Source organism: Sapajus apella, unplaced genomic scaffold, assembly GCF_009761245.1.
Source record: "Sapajus apella isolate SASKATOON/1434 unplaced genomic scaffold, GSC_monkey_1.0 scaffold2, whole genome shotgun sequence".
In the NCBI taxonomy this organism is placed as follows: domain Eukaryota; kingdom Metazoa; phylum Chordata; class Mammalia; order Primates; family Cebidae; genus Sapajus; species Sapajus apella.
In genome coordinates this window covers 38238519-38260556 of record NW_022436942.1, presented here as the reverse complement: position 1 = coordinate 38260556, position 22038 = coordinate 38238519, and the positions used below count along the sequence as shown (strand labels likewise).

The window sequence follows — 22038 nt, the reverse complement described above, 5'->3', positions numbered from 1 at the left end:
ATTGTTTTTAAGGTAACTCTTAAAACACACATACACAGTATTCACACACACACAGATACACACACACACACTTTCTATATTTTGAGCCAAAATTAAACTAAAATTATAAACTAAAGAAGGTGATAAAATAAGACCTTATATATTCAAGTATCTGTATAATATTGCATTTGAACATAGCAATCCTTGGCTAAAACGGTTTGAAAACTCCTGCTTTCTAGATCAGTTCCTCCGAGGATGGCACAAGAACCACACTGATATAATGTTAATTTTTGTAATTTAGTCCAGGAAGAGAGAAAATCATGAGGGGAGACACTGTTGTAGTGAAGTGCTGGCTGGTTTTGAAAGGTGTTGAAGATAATTCACATAACTTAAATGCAGGCACAGAGCTGGTGCTGAAATAGCTCAAGGAGTCAAGAACGATAGTGAGCCCTTTTATGTGAGTGGCTCGGTGAATGAAACTGCCCAAGGACAGCATGCAGAATAAAAATGGAATAGAATTAAAAGAGAAACCCCAGAAAACAAGGACCTCTAATACCTAAGGGGAGAAAAATAATAAAAAAGAAGGACCAGTCAGTAAAGGAGAATAAGGAGGGGAGGAAAAAAGAGGAGGAAAGGAGAGTGGTTCTGGAATTCAAGAGTTTTCAGAAGGTGAAGGCAATAGTGATAATAATGAGAAAATATCTAAGCAACTGAATATTGATAATAATCCTCATAACTGTATATCAGGAAGTACCTGGGGACTTCAGTGAAATCAATTTTAATAGTACTCAAAGGATGGAAATTAGAGTGGAAGGAATTGAGTTGTTAATGAGAGTGGAAAAAACAGTTATCAGGGTCCAGATTATGTTTTTAAATAAGAGTGGTGGAGATGTGAAGGAAAGAGAGAGAATGATAGCTTGATGGGAGAGGTAAAGTAGGGGAAGAAATTTCTGGAGTATAAAGGAAGAAAACTGGCATTTCTTAAGAATCTATTATGCTTGGAATTTTGCCAGGCACTTTCAGATATGTGAATCTTGGTCATGTGTGTAGGCTAAAGGGAAAGAAGGAGGGAGAAAGTAAAATTACAGGACCCCCTGCCCCCTCGCAAAAAAAATTAAAGGAGAAGATGAAATGAGGAAATGCCAAGAGGGAATTTACCTTCTCTAATACAGACATCACTGGAGTGGGATTAAAGAACGCAATGCACATGTATTTGGCTGCAAAGTTTCCAGAATTTTCTCAATTTGGGTGACTGACCTGAATAGAGGGTTTTTCTAAAATAGAAATAGACTTGTTAAAGTGACAGCTTGAGTTTAATAATAGCTATCATTTATAGAACGCTTACTCAGTGCCAAACACACTGCTAAGCATTTCATATGCCTTGACACCTTTACAAAACAGCCCTATGATGGGAATATTATTTTCATCCCCTTTTTATATAGGAGGAAACTGATACTCAGAAAAATTAATTAACGTGCCCAAGGTCACAGAGCCAGTATGCAGTGGAACTAGGGTTTGAACTCTGGTAGTCTATATCTAGAGCTTGTATTTTTAACTTCTGAATTAAACTGTCTATCCAATAACATTTCTGCATGAATTATACAACTACTCTTAATCCACTTGCTCTTATTCTGGACTAAGAGTTAGGTTCTGGCTATTTGGCTTTCTACTGTGCTTAAAGAAAGGTGTACTCTACTTCAGGAAGCTCATGAATATCAAAGCCTTAATCATGGCTATTCAGATGACATGAGTTCATGCTTTACAAACCAACGATGGCCCTAGTCATATTAAAATCAAAGTTGCAAAATAAAAAAAACATTCTGAAAAACCTTGTCTGCTTCATTTAGATAACAGTGTGCAGAATGAATTGAAAGATAAAAATGCTAAGCATTTACCATTTCCTTCTCTTTTTTTGAAAAAATTTAAGCCCTGTGGTATTATGGATGATATCATCAGGCAATTTGGTTTGAATATGTTTCATGCTGGACTGTGCAGATTACCCAACTAATGACATGCACACTCCTTGCCATTGTGACACCTCTCTTCTTACAAGTGGGAATTTCAAGTGACAGACTAAAGCTGTTTGCTATCAATTTTGCAAAAAACACATCTGCCAGATAGCCAAGATTTAGTTCAGAGACTGAAATCGATTAATATTCTAATTTGTTACCTGTCATTAGTATCACACTATATTATGCCAAGTCAAAAATGATAACCTTTATATAACATATGGTCCTAAAGAAATTTGATTTAAGGATGTGTTTTATTTTTGTTTAGTGTTGCTTCCTACATATAAATCCTATTAGAAATGTCAGTTACACAGGCAGTAAAAAGTGTGATGGATTAAAATGAAAGTGTAAAATATGTACTATTACACATTTTTAATAAATGGCATGGTTTGTATTTATGATGCAGTGTTTTCTAACACTGATTTACCATACCACTTTAAGATTTTAGTTCTCTTACTTTTTTCTTCCTATTAAATCAAAGAGAGTGCTAGCAACAATACTTTTTATGGGTGGTACCCAAATTCTTTGACATTCTATTGTTTTAGGTTGCTGGTCAAAGGCAAATCTCCGTGGACAAGCAGATTGTTTATCTGGTCTGATTTCCAGTGCCTGATAAAGGGACACAGGACTAAGACAATGGTTTGGGAAGGAAAGAGGTGAGATTACCCAAAAGAAACAAAAGAAAGCAAAGAGTTTCATAGATTTTTTTTTTCAGCTGATTCCTTTTCTACTAACAAATAGAGAGGAAAAAATAAAGCAATAGCTGGCTCTAAGTGGGAAAGGCTAAAAGATGGAGGAGTTGACACTAAAGATAGAAACAATTGCATTTTCAATGTTTACTGCAAAGTCAAGCATTAAAATGATGCTTTCCTAAGTGTTTGAAATTTAAAATTTATACTTTAGTAATATGCTTAAATTTTTCAGAATATTAAGGCCTCAAAGTCTAAGAGGAGTGATTCAGGATACAAGTTAAATTGGTAGTCATCAATCCACCCACTCACCAGATAGATATTTACCGCCTCATTGTATGCAGGGATCAGTGTGGATATAACCATGAATAAAACAGACCCAACATATTGGGTTCATAGAGCTTACATTATTTTGGAGGAAGCTAGAACAATTTAAAACCAAATAATAAAATACATGCTATTTAAAACACTGCTAAGTAATATGGTGGGACATAAAGCAAGGATGGGGGACAGGAAATACTGGCAAAGATAGGGCAAGATGAATGGATTGCAATTTTAAATATTGTGGTTGGGGAGGTGCTAATATTGGGCAAAGACTGAAAGGAAATGGGTAAATGAGTTAGGCTTGTATACAGTGAGCATTTCAATCCTGTAGTTAATCAGCCTTGCCATTATGTCTCATATATTTTATTTTTCCAGAGAGGAAGATGGTGGTAAACAAAAGGCAGGATATGCAGGTCTTCATTGTGTTCTCTGCTTCTCTAAAACATATCATATGTAAACATTTTGACAAAATATTCCTTAAGTGAACATTTACACACATAATATATGTATTTTGTTTATGTAGTTATGACCTCAAAGTTATATCAAAAGTGCCCAGAGTTTGTATGTCAGTCCATTAACTCAGCAGCAGAGCAAGAACGACAATTGAGATTTTGTGTTTCCCAGTTGATGGGTTCGATATATTGGATCATCTTCATCTCTGCTGGCTTACAAATCTTTCTGTTAAGAATGGTAATTACTGACAACTGTGCTAAGAGTATGTCTTCGATCAATTTGAATTTCTTAAAAGTAGACAGACAAACTAACAAGTTGCTTATTCCTCATTAATAAGAGGAATAAGGAACTGATTCCTTGTATGCTTCATTTAATTTTTCAGTGTCCTTATAGAATAATTCTTATGCAGGTTATGAGTCTCTCATCTGGATCACAAGAACCTGTTTTCTGTCCTTGACTCTCTCTATCTCCCTCCCTTGCCTTTTTTTTTTTTCACTGTAGCAAGAATGATATTTGAAAAAACCCAAGTCAGGGCCAGGGGCAGCAGCTCACACGTGTAATCCCAGCACTTTGGGAGGCCGAGGTCAGTGGATCACCTGAGGTTGGGAGTTCAAGACCAACGTGGCCAACATGGTGAAACCCTGCCTCTACTAAAAATACAAAAAATTAGCTGGGCATGGTGGGAGATGCCTGTAATCTCATCTACTCGGGAAGTTGAGGAAGGAGTATTGTTTGAACCTGGGAGGCGGAGGTTGCAGTGAGCTGAGATTGCACCACTGCACAAGGAAAGAGTAGAATATTAAACAACATGCTGAAGAAAAGGCCAGGAGAGAGTAGAATATTATACAACATGCTGAAGAAAAAACTGCCAACAGAGAATAGTGTACCCAGCATAGCTGTCCTTCAGAAATAAAGGAGAGATAAAGGATTTTCTAGACAAACAAAAGCTGTGGGAGTTCATTACCACCAGGCCTGTCTTATAAAAATACTAAAATGAGTTTTTCAGGTTGAAAAAAAAAGTTGCTAATGATTAACACAAAAACATTTGAAAGTATCAAATTTGCTGGTAAAAGTAAGTGCACAGTCAAATGCAGAATACTGTAACACTGTAATCCTGGTGTGTCAACTACTTATAACTTTAGTATGAAGGCTAAAAGACAAAACAATTAAAAATAATAATAGCTACGATAAATTTTAGAGGAAAATGCAATGTAAAAGATGTAAATTTTGAGATCAAAAATTCAAAATGTGAGCAGTAGAGGAGTAAAATTGTACAGTTTTTTTCATGATCAAAGTTAATTTGTTATCAGCTTAAAAGAACCTCTAATAACTGTACATGTTTTTTGAAAACCTCATGGTAACCATATAGAAGGAACCACTAGTTGATACACAAAAAATGAAAAGCAAGGAATCAAACAGACCACTAGAGAAAAATCACTTAGCCACAAGGGAAGACGGCAAAAAAGAAAAGAGAGAAATAAACAATCTACAAAATAACTAGAGAACAATTAACAATATGGCTGAAGTAAGTTCTTAACTATTCATAATTACTTTGAATGTAAATAGGTTAAATTCTCCAATCAAAAGACATAGAGTGACTGAATGAATTTTAAAAAGATCCGACTATATGCTGCCTACGCTTCACCTGTAAGGACATACAGAATAAAGGGATGAAAAAAGATATCTAATGCAAATGGAAACCAAAAGAGAGCAGGAATAACTATATGGGTATCAGATAAAATAGATTTTAAGACAAAAGCTGTAAGAAGAAATTGAAAGATCATTATATAATGATAAAAAGGGTCAATTCAGCAAGAGAATGTAAAAATTGCAAACATAAATGCATCTAACATTGGAGCACCTAAATATACAAAGCAAATGATAATAGACCTGAAGGGAGAGATCAACTGTAATACAATAACAGTGACTTAACACCCCATTTTCAGTAATGGACAGACCATCCAGTTAGGAAATCAGTAGGGAAACATCACTTAAACTACAATCTGCCTCTAATCAACCCAACATACATACACAGATTATTCTGTCCAACAGCTACAGAATACACATTGTTCTCAACTGCACATGAAACATTCTCCAGAACAGATCATAGGTGGGTCTACAAAACAAGTCTTAATAAATTTAAGAAGACTGAAATTATATCAAATGATTTTTTTTCTGACTACAATGGTATAAAACTAGAAATCGAAAACAGAAGGGACTTTAGAAAATGTGCAAATACATGGAAATTAAACAACACACTCTTGAATAAACAATGGATCATTAAAGAAATTAAAAGGGAAACAAAAATTTCTTGAGACAAAAAAAATTTCTTAAGACAAATGAAAAAGAACACACAATATAGCAAAACCTATGGGATAAAGCAAAAGAAATTCTAAGAGGGAATTTTATAGAAATAAATGTCTATATCACAAAAAGAAGAAAAATCTCAAATAAATGGCCTAATGTTGAACCTCAAGACATTAGAAAAACAAAGACAAACTAAACTCAAATTTAGTAAAGGGAGGAAACAATACAAATCAGCACAGAGAGAAATGAAATAGAGACTATAGAAACAACAGAAAAGACCAACAAAACTAAGATAAATAAAACTGGTCTTTTGAAAAGTTGAACAAAATTGACAAACCTTTAGCAAAACTAACTAAGAAAAAAAGAGAAGATTCAAATAAATAAAAAACAAAAAAGGAGATATTGCAACTGATACAATGGAAATACAAGGGTCATGAGACTATTAGGAACAATTATGTAACAACAAATTGTATAACCAAGAAAACATGGATACATTCCTTGACACTTACAACCTACCAAGACTGAATTATGAAGAAATAGAATATCTTAATAGATCAGTAATGAGCAAAAAGAGTGAATCAGTAATAAAGAAATCTCCCATAAGCGAGGACCTTATATCTTCACTGCTGATCTCTATGAAACATTTAAAGAACTAATACCAATTCTTCTCAAACTCTTCCAAAAATTGAAGAAGGAATGCTTCCAAACTCATTTTACAAAGCCAGCAACACCTTGATAGCAATGCCAGACAAAGATACTACAAAATACCAATGACATTCTTCACAGAAATAGAAAAACAATCTTAAAATTTGTATGGAACTACACAAATTCCTAAATAGCCAAAGTAATCTTTTTTGAGCAAAAAGAACATTGCTGGAGGCATCACATTACCTGACTTCAATATACTACGTACAGAGTTACAGTTTTATACTACAGATCTATAGTAACCAAAACAGCATGGTACCAGCATAAAAACAGACACACAGACAAATGAAACAACAGAGAACCCAGAAAGAAATCCACACATTTACTCCCAACTCACTTTCAACAAAAGAGCCAAGAACCCACAAAGCAGAAAGAACAGTCTCTTTAGTAAATGGTGTTGGGAAAACTGGATAGCCGAATGCATAAGAATGAAACTATACTCTATCTCACAACATATACAAAATCATCGAAAATGAATTAAATATTTAAATATAAGGTTCAAAATTACGAGTCTAGAATAAAACACAGGAAGAAAGTTTTATGGCATGGTCTTGGCAACAACTTTTTGGATTTGACCCCAAAAGCACAGGCAATACAAGCAAACAGATGAATAGGATTATATCAAACTAAATAGCTTCTGCACAGTAGAAGAAATAATCAACAAAATAAAGGGACAATCTACAGAAGGGGAGAAAATATCTGCAAACTATATACTGTTAACGGATTAATAACCAAAATATATGAGGACCTCAAATAATTAAATAGCAAGAAAACAAAAAACCGAATCAAAAGAAGGGCAAATCACCTGAATAGACATTTTTCAAAAGAAGATATTTAAATGGTCAACAGAAATATGAAAAAGTGCTTAACACCACTAATTATCAAGGCAATGCAAATTAAAGCCAAAATGAAATATCACCTCAAGCCTGTTAGAATGACTATGATCAAAAATCAAATATAAGTGTTGGCCAGGATGTGGAGAAAAGTGAGACCCTGCACACTGTTGGTAAGAATGTAAATTAGTTCAACCACTATGGAAAATAGTATGGAGGCTTCTTTAAAAATTAAAACTAGAACTACAATACGATCCAGCAATCCTACCACTGAGTATGTATCCAAAGAAAATGAAATTCTCGCCTCTGATAAAATAGACTTTAAAGCAACAAAGATAAAAAGAGGCAAAGAAGGACATTACATAATGGTGAAAGGATCAATGCAACAAGAAGAGCTAATGATCCTAAATATATATGCACCCAATACAGGAGCACCCAGACACATAAGGCAAGTTTTTAATGATTTATAAAGAGATTTAGACTCCCACACAATAATAGTGGGAGACTTTAACATCACATTGTCAATATTAGACAGATTAACGAGATAGAAAATTAACAAGGATATCCAGGACTTGAACTCAGACCCAGAACAAGTAAACTTAATAAACATTTATAGAACTCTCCACCCCAAATCCACAAAGCATACATTCTTATCAGTACCACATCACACCTACTCTAAAAGTGACTACATAATTGGAAGTAAATCACTCTTTAGTAATTGCACAGCATTTCACAGGTTTAAATGAAATATTGGTTGGCTGCTTGTTTGTTATTTTCCTCCCTTATCCCTTCCTGTCTCCATTGTTAAGCACAATTATTGGCATAAAAGAGGGTTTCAATACCCATTTTTAGACTGCATTCTAGCCTGGGCAATAAAGCAAGACTCTCATTCTCTCTCCCTCTTTCTCTTCCTCTTTCTTTCTCTCTTTCATTCTTTTTTTTCTCTCTTTCTCTCTTTCTTTTTTTCTTTTTCTTTTTTTCTCCCAAAAAACCCCCGCATACTTGCTAATATGCAAATAAATCTAATTAAAAAAAAGAAAATGAAATCAATATGACAGAGATACGTGCACTCTCATGTTAGTTGCAGCATTATTCACAATAGCCAAGATATTGAATCAATCCAAGTGTCTATCAGTGGATGAATGGATTGTGGTACATCCACTTGATGAGATACCATTCAGCTATAAAAAAATAAAATCCTGGCATTCATGACAACATGAATGAACCTGGTGAACATTGTTAAGTGAAATAATCCAGACACAAAAAGATAAATATGACCTTATCTCACTCATATGTGAAATCTCAAAAAGGTGATCTTATCAAAGTAGAGAGTAGAATGGTGGTTACCAGTGGCTGTGGTGGCTTGGGGGAGGTGACAATTGAGGAGATGTTGGTCTAAGAATACAACATTTCAGTTAGAGAGGAGAAATAAGTTCCAGAGATCTTTTGTACAACATGTTTACTGTCTACAACGTGATATTTTGATACAGCGTGGAATAACTAAACCTGGCTAACTGATATAGTTATCATTTTTGTTGTGAGAATGTTTTATATTCACTCTCTTAACATTTTTCTGGAATACACCATAGATATATTATTAATGATAGCCACTATGTTGTACAACAGTATAATTTTATCTGTCAATATAAAAATAAAATAAAAAAGTTAAATGTCACTGATTGAACTTAGTGTTATACTCATCCAAATAAACTTAAGTGCAGTTTTTAAAAATCACAATAAAGGAACTTTAAAAAATCACAATAAGATTTTTAAATGTTGACAAACGAGTGACAGAAAATCAAACCTGCGATATTGGGAAAGCAAACCTTAGCTATTGTGCAGAAACAATCTTTACAATGAAATAATTTCATAAATGTAAATCCAAAATACATGCAACACAACCCTAAACATTAATATGCTTGAGAGAAACAGACACTGAAGAAAAGAAGCTACCTACATTGAAGACAAGTGGCAGATTTGTTTTTATAAACTGGATTTTCATCTATCAAGTATATTTAAAGACAAGAAGAATATTCCATTTCCAAGAATATTTCATTTTGTATTTGGATACTATCATTCCTATAGTAATAAATTAAATGTAAATTTATAGTATATTAAAAGGAGTTCTGCTTTCTTTCCAATGGATAGGGTGTTTTTCAACCACTTATTTTTACTCAAGTGCTAATATAAAATACTCACATGGAATTTTATGCAACTCATTCATAAACTTCTCCTTCAGCTTAGAAAAGGCATCTTCCTTTCCTTCTCCAGGACTGGCTGGCTCTGTGGCATTGCTTGGCAGAACAGTCGCGACAGTGGTGACTGGCGGGGCTGCCAGGGCCTCATGGTGACTCTCGCTCACCATTTTAGGTTCAGGTGAAGCTGTGAGGGGAGGGAAGCAAAGATAGAACAATTCAAAATGGCTTAACTGCTCCCACATCAAAGGTATTCCAGAGATGAAACAGCACCAGAGGTGGCACCTGCTCACTGGGTAAATAGTCCATCATTAGCATATTGCTTTATATTGGTTCATGAAATATTTATGGAACCACAGTGAGTAAAGACCTCTTCCCCAGAAGGTAAGACCAGACATAGTCACTGAATAGCATTCTCTCCCAACAATGCTATGTATACTGTTAAATCTATTAGTTATTTATAGAGCCGATTATTTGCTGTGTATATTTAACTTTTAACCCGTATCTTACCAAAATGTGTATGAAACAATTATTGATGAAATACATGCTCTATATATTAACTATTTTGTATTTTTTAAAAGGAAAAAAGAGATGTAATATTTGTATTAGAAATGTTAATAAATGATAACATACATTCAAAATGCTAGTGACTTTAAAATGGTTATAAATATACTATTTATAATATTGATACTCAAACATGTTATGAATGTATTACAATAATTGGTGCTTGAATATTATTTATTGATGGTAAGCTTTCACCCCAATCACTTTTTTGACATTTATTGTAAACAATACTCTGATCAATAATTCACTTGTCTTGCTGGGTAATTTTTTAAAGTCACTATAAATGTGGCATGGTTGACTATATATATCATAGTCCTGCTAATGAAACACAACTTATAAGTTTCATTATTTTACTTTATTTAGCTTATTTAATTTGAATATTTTATTTTATTAATTTATTCAATTATTTTAAGTATTTGTTCACCTCCAAAATATCCCAAAACACTTAACAAAATGACAAATAAAAACATCTTAGCTGTGAATTCAGAAGACATCAGTTCTCATCTTCTTCACTAGCTAAGTAAACTTTAACAAGTCATTTGACTTCATAATTTGTCATCTTCTGAAATATGAAGGACTAAAACCTGCCCTTACTAGATTTTTCTTAGAACATGTGAAGGTACAATTGTAAGGAAGTTATTCTAAAGGAGTAGAAATGAATATTCTTCAATCTAAAAATATTCTGGACTTTGTAATTTTCCTTCACAACTTAAGATTTCAGGCCTTCTGATGAGAGAATGGGCATGATTTGGGGCATAACTAGGTAAGTAAAGAGACCTGGACAGGATTCACTTCATATTCTCAACAGAAAAGTGGTTGAACTTATAAAAACCTTTTATTTTGCAAAGACATGGAGATAATCAGCAAACAATTTTTTTAAAAAATGAAATTCAAACGATTTGTGAGTTAGCTATGTACACTTATTTAGTAAAAGTACAATTGAAAATGGAGTAATTTAGTAAAAGCAGATTTGAAAATAGAGTAATCTCAGATGCATAGGATTCTTATTAAAATCTTAATTAAAACCAGAGATTTTGGATCTACTTCTAGGAGATCATTGCTGAGACTAACACATATACATAGATAAGAATTTTTATTTTATAATTGACTAGTTCTCTCTCTTTTATGAGATAGGATCTTGCTCTGTTGTTAGGCTGAATATAGACAAAGTTCTTTTTACTTAGTGCATACCACTGTGAAATTTAAGAAATTCATAAAACAAAAAAATATAATGGGTAATTGAGGATCTAATATACTGACAAAAACTAATTGATTAATTAGTGTTTTATTTTTATTCCTTCATATCTTGAGAGATAACATTTTTTGTAAATAGCAAAACTAAGAATAGTTACTTGGTTTTTGAAAATTCATATTTATGGAAATAAGATGCTTATCAGGAAGCATCATATTTGTGGATGGAAAAACTACCTGATTCTTCAGTCCTGGCTAATGTGATGACTTTTTCATTTTTCATTTTTTTTCAGGGTATCCCTCTGTTGCCCAGGTTGGAGTGCAGTGGGGCAATCTCTGCTCACTGCAACTTCCATCTCCTGGCTTCAAGCAATTCTGCCTCAGCCTCCTGAGTAACCGGGATTACAGGGGCACACCAACACACCTGGCTAACTTTTGTATTTCCAGTAGAGACAGAGTTTCACTATGTTGGCCAGACTGGTCTCAAACTCCTGATCTCAAGTAATCTGCCCACTTTGGCCTCCCAAAGTGCTGGGATTACAGGTGTGAGCTATCGCGCCCAGACTGATGACTTTATATTCTTTTATGTATACTGTTTGCTTATTCAGAAAAAAAGTTATTCTAATCAGTCTTTATAAAATAAGCTAACAGTTATTGAGCACCTGCTAAGTGGTTTACACATATTAAAGCATATAGTAGTTTTCATATTACTCCCATGAATAATTATCACCCTTTTCTTAGGTGAGGAAACTAGGGCATAGGAGGTTATACAGTAAAAGTCAGGCAGTTAAAGTCAAACAGTAGTAATTAATGGAACGGGAATTTGAACCAAGGTGTCTTAGCCACTATAGCATCAAAAGACTTGCAAACTATGAGACAAGTATCTAATATAATCCTGTTTGTGAAGGAGTTTTAGATACAACTCATAGTAAGAGGTCATTTTACATCGTCATCCAGTGTACACACTTCTCTCTGCCTAGATGTTATATACCGAAGAAAAGTTTCACATAAAAACACTTCTGTGAAAAACTTAGATATAGTTAATTCTGCTCTGTTCTTCCTAAAAAGTTCTAGTTGTATCTCAAAGTTGTGTACACTAGTTTCACAATCCACTCATAATTGGAGACCTACAGTTTGAAAAACCAGTAAAATAAGGGACATGTTAAAATAAAATAACACCAAAAGAGGCTAATAATAACTAATGATTCCATTTATTGGACATCTACTTTGTGCCAAAATACTGTTGTTGATATTGAAGGAGACAATTCTCAATTCCTATTACAACTCTGAAAAGTAACTCAATCTTATTTTACAGAAGAAACTGGACTATGGCTTTCCCAGGGTAGTGTGATTGGTCCTATACAGATTTAGCCTGATCCAAGGTTCCTTCCACTGGTCTACTTTAATAATAACATGTAAGCATCATTAAACAATTAAATCAGTACTAAAGAAGTATTTATGATTTTCTTTTGAATCTACTTGCCAGTAAATGGAAGACACAAGTCATCTTACTAAAAGGTTAATTTTAGAGGCACAGTCATTTAGTTTGTTAAAGTGGAACTTAGCATCCTGAAATATACCAAAAAAAATTATTGAATAGAAAATTAAATTGTCAAGAAAAATATTATTGAATAAAAATTAAATTATCTTCTAAAAGAAAGTCCAGCACAAGCAATTTTCTTTTCTTTTTTTAAATTTTACTTTAAGTTCTGGAATACATGTGCAGAACATGCAGGTTTGTTACATAGGTAAACATGTGCTACGGTGGTTTTAAGCCCTGCATACATTAGGTATTTGTCCTAATGCTCCCCCTCCCCTTGTCCCCGACACCTGACAGGCCTGGATGTGTGATGTTCCCCTTCCTGTGTCCATGTGTTCTCATTGTTCAACTCCCACTTATGAGAATATGCAGGGTTTGGTTTTCTGTTCATGTGTTAGTTTGCTGAGAATAATGGTTTTCAGCTTCATTCGTGTCCCTGCAAAGGACGTAATCTCATTCTTTTTTATGGCTGCATAGTATTCCATGGTGTATATGTGCCACATTTTTTTGACCAGTCTATCATTGATGGGCATTTGGATTGGTTCCAAGTCTTTCCTATTGTAAATAGCAGCACAAGCAATTTTCAAAGAAAGAAACACAAACTCCTCTGCCTCCTAACAAAAACTAAAAGCAAAACCATAAACAATTTTATTTCACAAATAAAGAACTGAAAGTTAAAATAACAGCGAAGTGACATATTCATTTAGAAATCTGGCTAAATATAGATAGTGAATGTGAGGGTACAAAAAATGGGCAATTAGGAAGGAGACTAGATTAGAAAGATACTTTATAGTTACCAAACTAACAGAACATATCAAAAGCTTTAGAAAGGGTCATTTTTCTTCTAGGAATTCTCAATAAAAATTAATTTTAGATGGATGTAAAAGCAATTTACTATCAGGATGTTTGTAACATTATTTGCAACATTAGAAGTACCCGAAATTACCTAACAGAGAAACTTCTTATATAGTGATCTATAAAATGATGTTATAAAAATTACTAAAAGGTAGCCATCTATAAACCTGGAAATACATGGGAGTGTTAGGTAAAAACACAAATTATGAGACAGTATATAAAGTGTCCCATTTTTCTTTAAAAAAATCTTTTGTAGAGAAGAGGCTGGAAGGATGCATTGAAATGTGTTAACCTTGTGGTAGAATATCTACTTTTCCCCTATATGTCTATGTTCTCAATATATTGTAAACCTGATTTTTTTTTAAATTATGAAAAAGAAAAATATCTTCAAAAAGTTTATTCTGGAGAAAACTGGATCTTGCAGAAGTTTAATTTCCTAATGCCAGATTTTCAAAAAATACTTTAAAATGTAATCAGAAGCTGAATCTCAAGAATGAATGATGCAGCTACATATTTAGCAAATATGTAAAATGGCCACAGGTTAAAATAAAATATAGAAAAGATATGAAGGTATCATTAAAGTTTATACTTTTGATAGAAGTACATTTGATCCAGCAATCTCATTACTGGGAACCTACCCAGAGGAAAATAAGTCATTATATGAAAAAGATATTTGCACACGCATGTTTATAGCAGCACAATTTGCAATTGTAAAATTATGGAACCAATTCAAATGCCCATCAAGCAATGAGTGGATAAAGAAACTGCAGTACATTTATACAATTCAATACTACTCAGTCATGAAAAGGAATGAGTTAGTGGCATTTACAGTGATGATGAGATTGGAGACTATTAATTCTAAGTGAAGTAACTCAAGAATGGAAAACCAAACATTGTATGCTCTTACTGATATCTAGGAGCTAAGCTTTGAGGATGCAAAGGCAGAAGAATGATACAAAGAACTTTGGGGACTTGGGAAGAGTGGTATAGAGGTGGGGGATAAAAGACAACAAATAGGGTGCAGTGTATGCAGCTTGGGCAGTGGGTGCACCGAAATCTCACAAATCGCCACTAAAGAACTTCATAACCAAATACCACCTGTACCCCAATAACAAGAAAAAAAATGAGATATGAAAAAAAGTTTATAGTTTTGTGGTATAAAATGAGGAAAATCCAGACATTGGTTGCTATGACAACTTCCCTCTATCCCCTTAGAATTATTCTTCTTAGTAGGACTTTATTTATACCTATCTCTAGATCTACAAATTGACATAGATTTGTCAGATTACAGGGTAAGAAAATCTACTATACTGCAATAGCACCATGATTTTTAGACAAAGCATTACTTCCATTTCTATATAAGTATTGCATTTTACAACAATAGCATGCAAAATTAAAGCACTTATGGGAGAAGTTCGAAAAAATATTATTGTTAAAAAAAGTATTTTAATGCAGAAAGCCCCATATTGAAACTAACTATTGGAATAATTATTTAAAAGAATCTAGGAGATATTATGGAAGGTGTCAGAGTATATTTTGAGGTGGAGGGCAGAATGTAGCGATTTTATTACATCCAAGTTTTCCTTGATCTGCTGTGGGTATAGTTAGAATCCATAAGTGAGGGCCACGTTCATTCACTTCTTCCTATGCCCTGTGGCTTTCAGGAATAAGGATTTCAGCCTCTTCTCTCAGCTTCAGGCAGTGCTGCCTGCTGATTGCTCACAGCCAGGGAGTCACTCTGAAGAAGCTGCCCTTGGCCAAAAGCAGCTGCTTTGCTGAAGGTTAAGGCCCCTTACCCAGGAATACCCTTCATGCAGAGTGGTGGATGTTGGCTCGATTTAGTTCATCTCTGAGGCACACCGCAGGATCAGCTAAAGCCTGTTGTAATGGCATATCAGTTCAGCAAGCATCTCCCTTTTCATATATCTTCTTCCTTCAGTTTTTTACACAGAGAACATTTCCAAGTAAACTATCTATGATTGAGAACAGGTTCCCAAAGAACCTGACCTATAACACCTACTCTTAAATATTTTTGAAAAAAATGAACCATTGTCAAAACTTCATTTAAATTCTTTCCGAATCCAAAGATCCTTAGGCAGTTAAGTAAAGCCTAGCAGCATATCAAAATCTTCCACAAGCTTGCAGATGTTTCAATGTCAGGCTCGAGGTATATCCTCTCTCTAGTTCAAACATAATTTCTCTTGAGGGAAGTAAGAAGGAAGCAAGAGACTGTACAGCCCTGTCACTATGGAGGAGAGCCGACTTACAGCGGTGGTTCCAAAGAAAGGGCTACTGATGAAAGGTTGTTTTTCAGACCTTGGAACAACCGGAAGCACAGCAGTTTGCCTAACATAAAGCACACAGGTGCCTGAGTTCTTCTTCATTTTTTTCCCAAATGGATCTAGTTACCTCCAGATTGTACCCATTTAACAAGTCACACAAGTTTCATCAGAGGTGTAGGGAGAATTTTTTTTAAAGAGTATGCCTTCCAGGAAGTATTTCTCACAGTGCTTTTGCAAATTGAATATAACTGGACTTTCTTAGCTTTACTTTAAGAATAGAACAAACAAACATTCTTCCTCAATCTCATAAATCCCACAATACAAACACTGAAGAGGTGCGTAGAGGTGTTATGCTGAAGGTGTCTTTGGAAGAATGTAAGCAGAAGGAAATATTGCATGCTCACCAGCTGCCTTTCCTAAGAATCCCCTTTAAACATATCTGTTCCCCTGGTTTCCGGCTCTATTGAAGGTGCTATGTGTCTTTTCTCTTTTTTTCTTCAGAACTTCTCTGCAGCCTCCTACAGCCCTATTGGCTTTCCTTCTCATATCCCTCTCTCGTCTCTCTCTCTTCTCATTCTGATCAAAATGTTTCAGTCTCCATTTTCTCTTATAACTCCTCCTTGTCTTAACTTTTTCTTTTCTTTCTTTGATTTTTTTTCCCTAAGGGGAGAACAAGAATCACTTTTAGTTAGGTCTTACTTACCATGTACTAAGGACTTTATGTAAGTAATGAGAATTTAGTGAGGTTTATGCTTTGTGTGGAGTTGGGAGGATAGCAGAATCAGATATCAATTCACACCACTAAAACAGCCCACGAGTTTCTGCTTGCTGACCCTTCCTCTCATTACAGAAACTCAAATATACCCCGACAATGGCATCTCCTGAAACCGATAATGGTAAATTACAACTCATAGTTATCTTTTTGACATAGTTAGACAATTGGGAACATGACTCTGATTTCCAGGAAGCAGGTGAGAAAGCATAAATAAGAAGTAGCAAATAGGACGAGGAATTAGGAAATTTGGGCCCAAAAGGGATAAGCACAGAGACATGCAGCTGTAAGTTTCTCAAAATGGACAAATAGCTTAAAAAGCAAAAATCTATGTTAAAAACTAGGGGTTAAATGTTCAAGTACCTAGCTAATCCTACTTCTAGAGGTTGGAAAACTGACTTACCAACTTGCAAATTTCATATTGTTAATGAGAATTCTTTCCTGTCTTTTTCTTATGTGAGGCAATTTAGTTTTCCAGATTCTCCACTGTCCATCCACTCCAATCCCTGTCTCTTCGAGCTGAGCAAAAGCTCAAGAGCCATCTTTCTTAAAGTTGGAAGGAGACAGGTTATATTAAGAATTTAGTTATTTTCCCATCTAACTCTAATTTTAGTTGTTTAAAAATCATAACGCCTTGTGTCAAAAAGCGTCATTGTTTTCTAGATTTATTTCCAAGCTGGCCCAACTGGTTTAACATCTCTTTATCTTTTTTTCTTTCTTTAAACTTTGTTTTTCACTGCATGTTCTTACTCTTAAGTGGGAGCTGAACAATGAGAACACATGGACACAGGGATGGGAACAACACACTGGGGCTTGTAGGTGGGGCAGGGAGAGGGAGAGCATCAGGACAAACAGCTAATGCATGAGGGGCTTAATACCTAAGTGATGGGTTGATGAGTGCAGCAAACCAACATGGCACACGTTTACCTATGTAACAAACTTGCACATTCTGCACACGTATCCTGGAACCTAAAATAAAATAAAATCACAACAAACAAACAAAAATCTTTGTTTTTTCTAAGGAGAGATGGATCTAATCCTTGATCCTAATCAAGGTGGGTGGGAGAAGTACTCAAAGTATGAAATCCAGTGTGTGCCCATCGATAGCTCCTTTTCAGTAAAATTGTTCTCACAGCTCTAAAGGTGGGAAACAGCTCATGCACATTGTGTGACCACACCCTACAGCATAGTCACAGCAAATTTAAGGAGGAATGTGTACCTGATTCAAGGGCAGCTCATTGGATTGAGGCCAATGACACTGTTTGGCATGAAAAGGTGAGTTAGGCAAATAAGAATCTTTCCCTAGGAATTTAAGCTATGAAAAACTTTGAAGAAACTGAGGCATAGAGAAAAAAATAAACATGCTCATCATCACAGAGTTAATAAGTGGTGAAGCCAGAATTCCAGTATGGCTATCTGATCCCAGGGCTCACAACTATGATCACTATGCAATGTCATTTTCGCAGTTAGTCCACTTCCATTGACCTGGTTTTCACCTCGATCTGAGTTTCAGTGCATAGTATCCCACAAATTCTCACACTTGATGGTGATCTGAGTATATATGCACCTTGTAATCAAGAAAGTATTATGAGAAACAAAACCTACTGTATGGAGTCACTAGTCTTGTTAGTTTCTGCATCATTTGAATTTATAGCCAGAAATGATGACTTTTGTCAGTAAGTCTTCTTCACTCTGCACTCCTAACTGATGTACATGGAAGACTACTAGAACTGACAGCATTGAGTGATGTGGGATCCCATCATGGAAGCTAAGGAATATGCCATGGAGACTGATAGTTGAGTGATGGATTGAACACTCAACTGAGTACATTCTTTCACAATATTTTTTTCACATTTTTTACATCTCTGAAATAGGGATTTTTCTTACAATATGTGGCATCTTACTATCACTGTCTGCCAGACTCGGTTGTCATTTTGCTTGAGGTACACTCAACACAGTTGTTATTCCTACTAATGTTCTAGTCAATAAATCAGTCAAAGGTGACTTGAAGAAGGGATCTGCATCTGGGTTGTTGTCTGAAACCTTCCAATATTGGCTGTACCATCAAAACTAGCAGGATGAGATGCAAGCAATTTGGAAGATTTTGGAGGCAACAGTAAAGCAATATTTGCAAAAATGGTGTGTGAAAAAAAGGGCATTATCAAATCTGAGTATTGAAAACAGATTTAGAAATTTTTAGAAGTTTATTAACCAATTTATTTTGCTTTTATTTGTGTTTTTTTGTGTGTATAAGAGTGACAAAATAAAATGTCTAACTGTCTAAATGATCTTTTAATAGAAAATAAAATTCAAGTAACATAAAACCATTTTTGAAATTGTTTTGCAACATTTTTTCTTAGTGTTATATAAAATAATGGTGCATCTTATAATTAATGATCTCTTAGAGTACATGAAATACGTATTTCCTAAAGAATGAGGAGAAATATGAGTATTATTTATGAGTAATGCATTGGAAAGGGAAATCTTTAAAAAAATTTTAAACTGTGTTTCTTATTCTCAGAAGATCAATTACAATTATATTGAGCAATTGTAGTGAATATAAATTTCAGAAGAACTACCTAAAATAAAAATAAATCCATAAGCAAGTGAAAACTATATTCATTGCTATGTTATTTTCCCCTTTGGACCTATATTATAGAGAATAAAGAGAATGGAAACAAACAAGCAAAAACATATCCAAGAGAAAACTCAAGTACTGAATTACTATAATATTATACAGAAAATTAGAAGGTTTTATACAAACCTGAAATTTTCCACCTACAATAAGGATATAAATCTTAAAAATATGGTACATTAGAGTTGTCACTAAAAACATATTCATTGATGAATGTACAAAATTAACATCATTTGCTAATAATCCATTTATTATACATCCATTTATCTACAAATATAATATTTTATCATTGCAGTTTCAAAAACCACATTTATTTTTAAAATGCCACTGAATGATGTAAAATGTTTCTGGCTTTAAAAAGCCTCCCAAGATTTTAGTAAGAATGGCAGGTTCATAATCAAGAAAAGATATGAGTCTTTTCAAATGCATTATAAAAACTTCAGGTGTATTTTGTAGTGTTTTAAAAAATGTTACAACATAAGTGTCTCTTTAATTAATTAATTATTTTTCCATTTTTTATTGTACTTTAGGTTCTGGGGTACATGTGCAGATCATGCAGGATAGGTGCATATGTACATATATGGCAAGGTAGTTAGCTGCTTCCATCCCCCCATCACCGATATCTGGTATTTATCCCCACATTATCCCTCCCCACCTTCCCCACACCCCTGCTGTCCCTCCCCTAGACCCCCACAACTGACCGAGGTATGTGATGCTCCCCTCCCTGTGTCCACGTGTTCTCATTGTTCAACACCCGCCTTTGATAGAAAAGGTAGATGTGACGGCCTAGAGATGGAATTGAAATCTTCCATGGATCAATTTGACATAGCTTTTCTTAGTGACTGTGCTCTCTGTATAGTATATTAATTGAAGTGATATCTAACTTTTGTATAATAAGATGGTACTAGATGCTTTTGGTAGTTATGAAGAGACACAGCTTAGCTGGAGCTATCCAATTGGCTCTCACAGTGTTTTTTTTATAGAAGTTACAAATAAACAGTTTGGAATTTCCATTCTCCATTGCTTTGCTGAAACTCATCTCTGAATTCTTGCTGTGTCTGAGCTACAGGCATTTGACAGAAAATTTGAGCTTGCAACTGACAGCCCTCTTTTATCACACTGTGTTCAAACAGTCATTGTTTTGTCACACAGTGAAGCAAAACCTTAAAATCCATCCATACACAGTTCAGAATGTGGTAAATAGGATGATGGAAAATGCTGCAAACTACCCGTTAGAAATAATAATAAATTCAAATATCTAACATTTATTAAGCTGATACTATTACCTAGACATTATTATAAGTGCTTTAAACATCTAAGCTCATATAATGGTCACAAAATAAACCCCATGAGTCAGGCAATATTATTACAGTGTCTCTCTACTATAGATGGGAGAACTTGCCAAAGTTTGCACAGCTAGTAAGTGGTGGAGCCAGGATTTAAATTGAAACAGGCCAGCTCTGAGTCCATGGAAGTCTGCCTCACTAATAAATGAATAGATAAATGTTGATCGAATGAATAAACTGTGTGTCTACAATGTGTCCAATATTATACTAGGTGCTTTGAATAATTCTCAAGTAATTCATTCACCATTTGAATGCCTGGGGATACAGCCATGTACACAGATGGTTAAAATCCAAAATATGCTCCAGTATAAATAATTAGAGGAGACTGTACTGAGAGAACACACCACATAGAAAACCACTGAGATTTAAAATATCTGATACAGCAGGGCCTGAAACTAAGTTTATATGCTAAATATATCCAATATGAAGGGTAAAAATTGGTGATTTGTCTTACTTCTCCTGAAATTCTACCTTCTATTATGTGCCAATGAATTAATTTGGGGACACGAGACAAGAATGAACAGTATCCACAATCTACGAGACAATAATAAACAAGACTGTTGGCTGTTTACCTAACAGTGTGTTGGTTTTTTACCTAGTAGCTATTCCTTCCTTTCAATGTAAGACAAACCTTTTTTTTTTTTTTTTCCCTGACAAGTACTGCTCTAGGGAGATAACCTTATTCCTATTTCATGAGAAAATCTTATTAGTCTACATATTGATCACGGAAATCCTATTATTTTTGCTGATGGTTGGTTTAGGCAAGGGCATATGAGTCAATTTGGAACTGTAGTAATACAAGAGGAATTCTGTTGGGTGGAAACGTTTCTGGAAACGTTTTTCTAATTTTTAAAAAGACATACAGAGGAAGTAACGTCTCCTCTGCTGGGTGTGCATTTACATGTGGTACATGGAACTGCTTGCAGCCATGTTATGATTCTGAGAGAATCTGGTGAAAGGGAAGGCAGATAGATACTCTATGGACAACAAGCTACGAACAGAAAGTAACCATAACCTCACGATGGCATTGGGCAGCAGTGTTAATCAATCCATGACCACCATACCTTGGGAGTTCTTATAATGGAAAACAACACATTTCCCTTATGGTTTAATTCATTTTATATTGCATCTGCTGTTGCTTGTAGCCAAAAACAAGCATACGCAAATACTTTATGATCTTATTTTCACAATAAAAATATATTTTTTCCATAGGTTTATTTTCTGCTAGGCAAAGCTAACTTGCCTTGTTGCTAATACTCTTTACCTATGTGTGCCTGAAGCATTTGATTCCCAGTAGGTCTAAGAGATTTCAATTAATTTTTTTTTTTTCCTATTCAAAGCAGGGTTGTGTCTTCCCTA

At 34.5% G+C, this 22038-nt stretch overlaps 1 protein-coding gene across 6 annotated transcripts in view; it reads right to left on the bottom strand.

Moving 5' to 3' along the window:
* Nucleotides 1-22038, bottom strand: part of SYT1 (synaptotagmin 1) — a 566059-nt gene that overhangs the window by 215380 nt on the left and 328641 nt on the right. For all 6 annotated transcript variants that reach the window (XM_032296338.1, XM_032296345.1, XM_032296355.1 and 3 more), the window contains one exon: nucleotides 9499-9681. In XM_032296338.1, the coding sequence (XP_032152229.1) occupies nucleotides 9499-9681 (183 nt within the window). The remainder of the gene's footprint in view (nucleotides 1-9498; nucleotides 9682-22038) is intronic.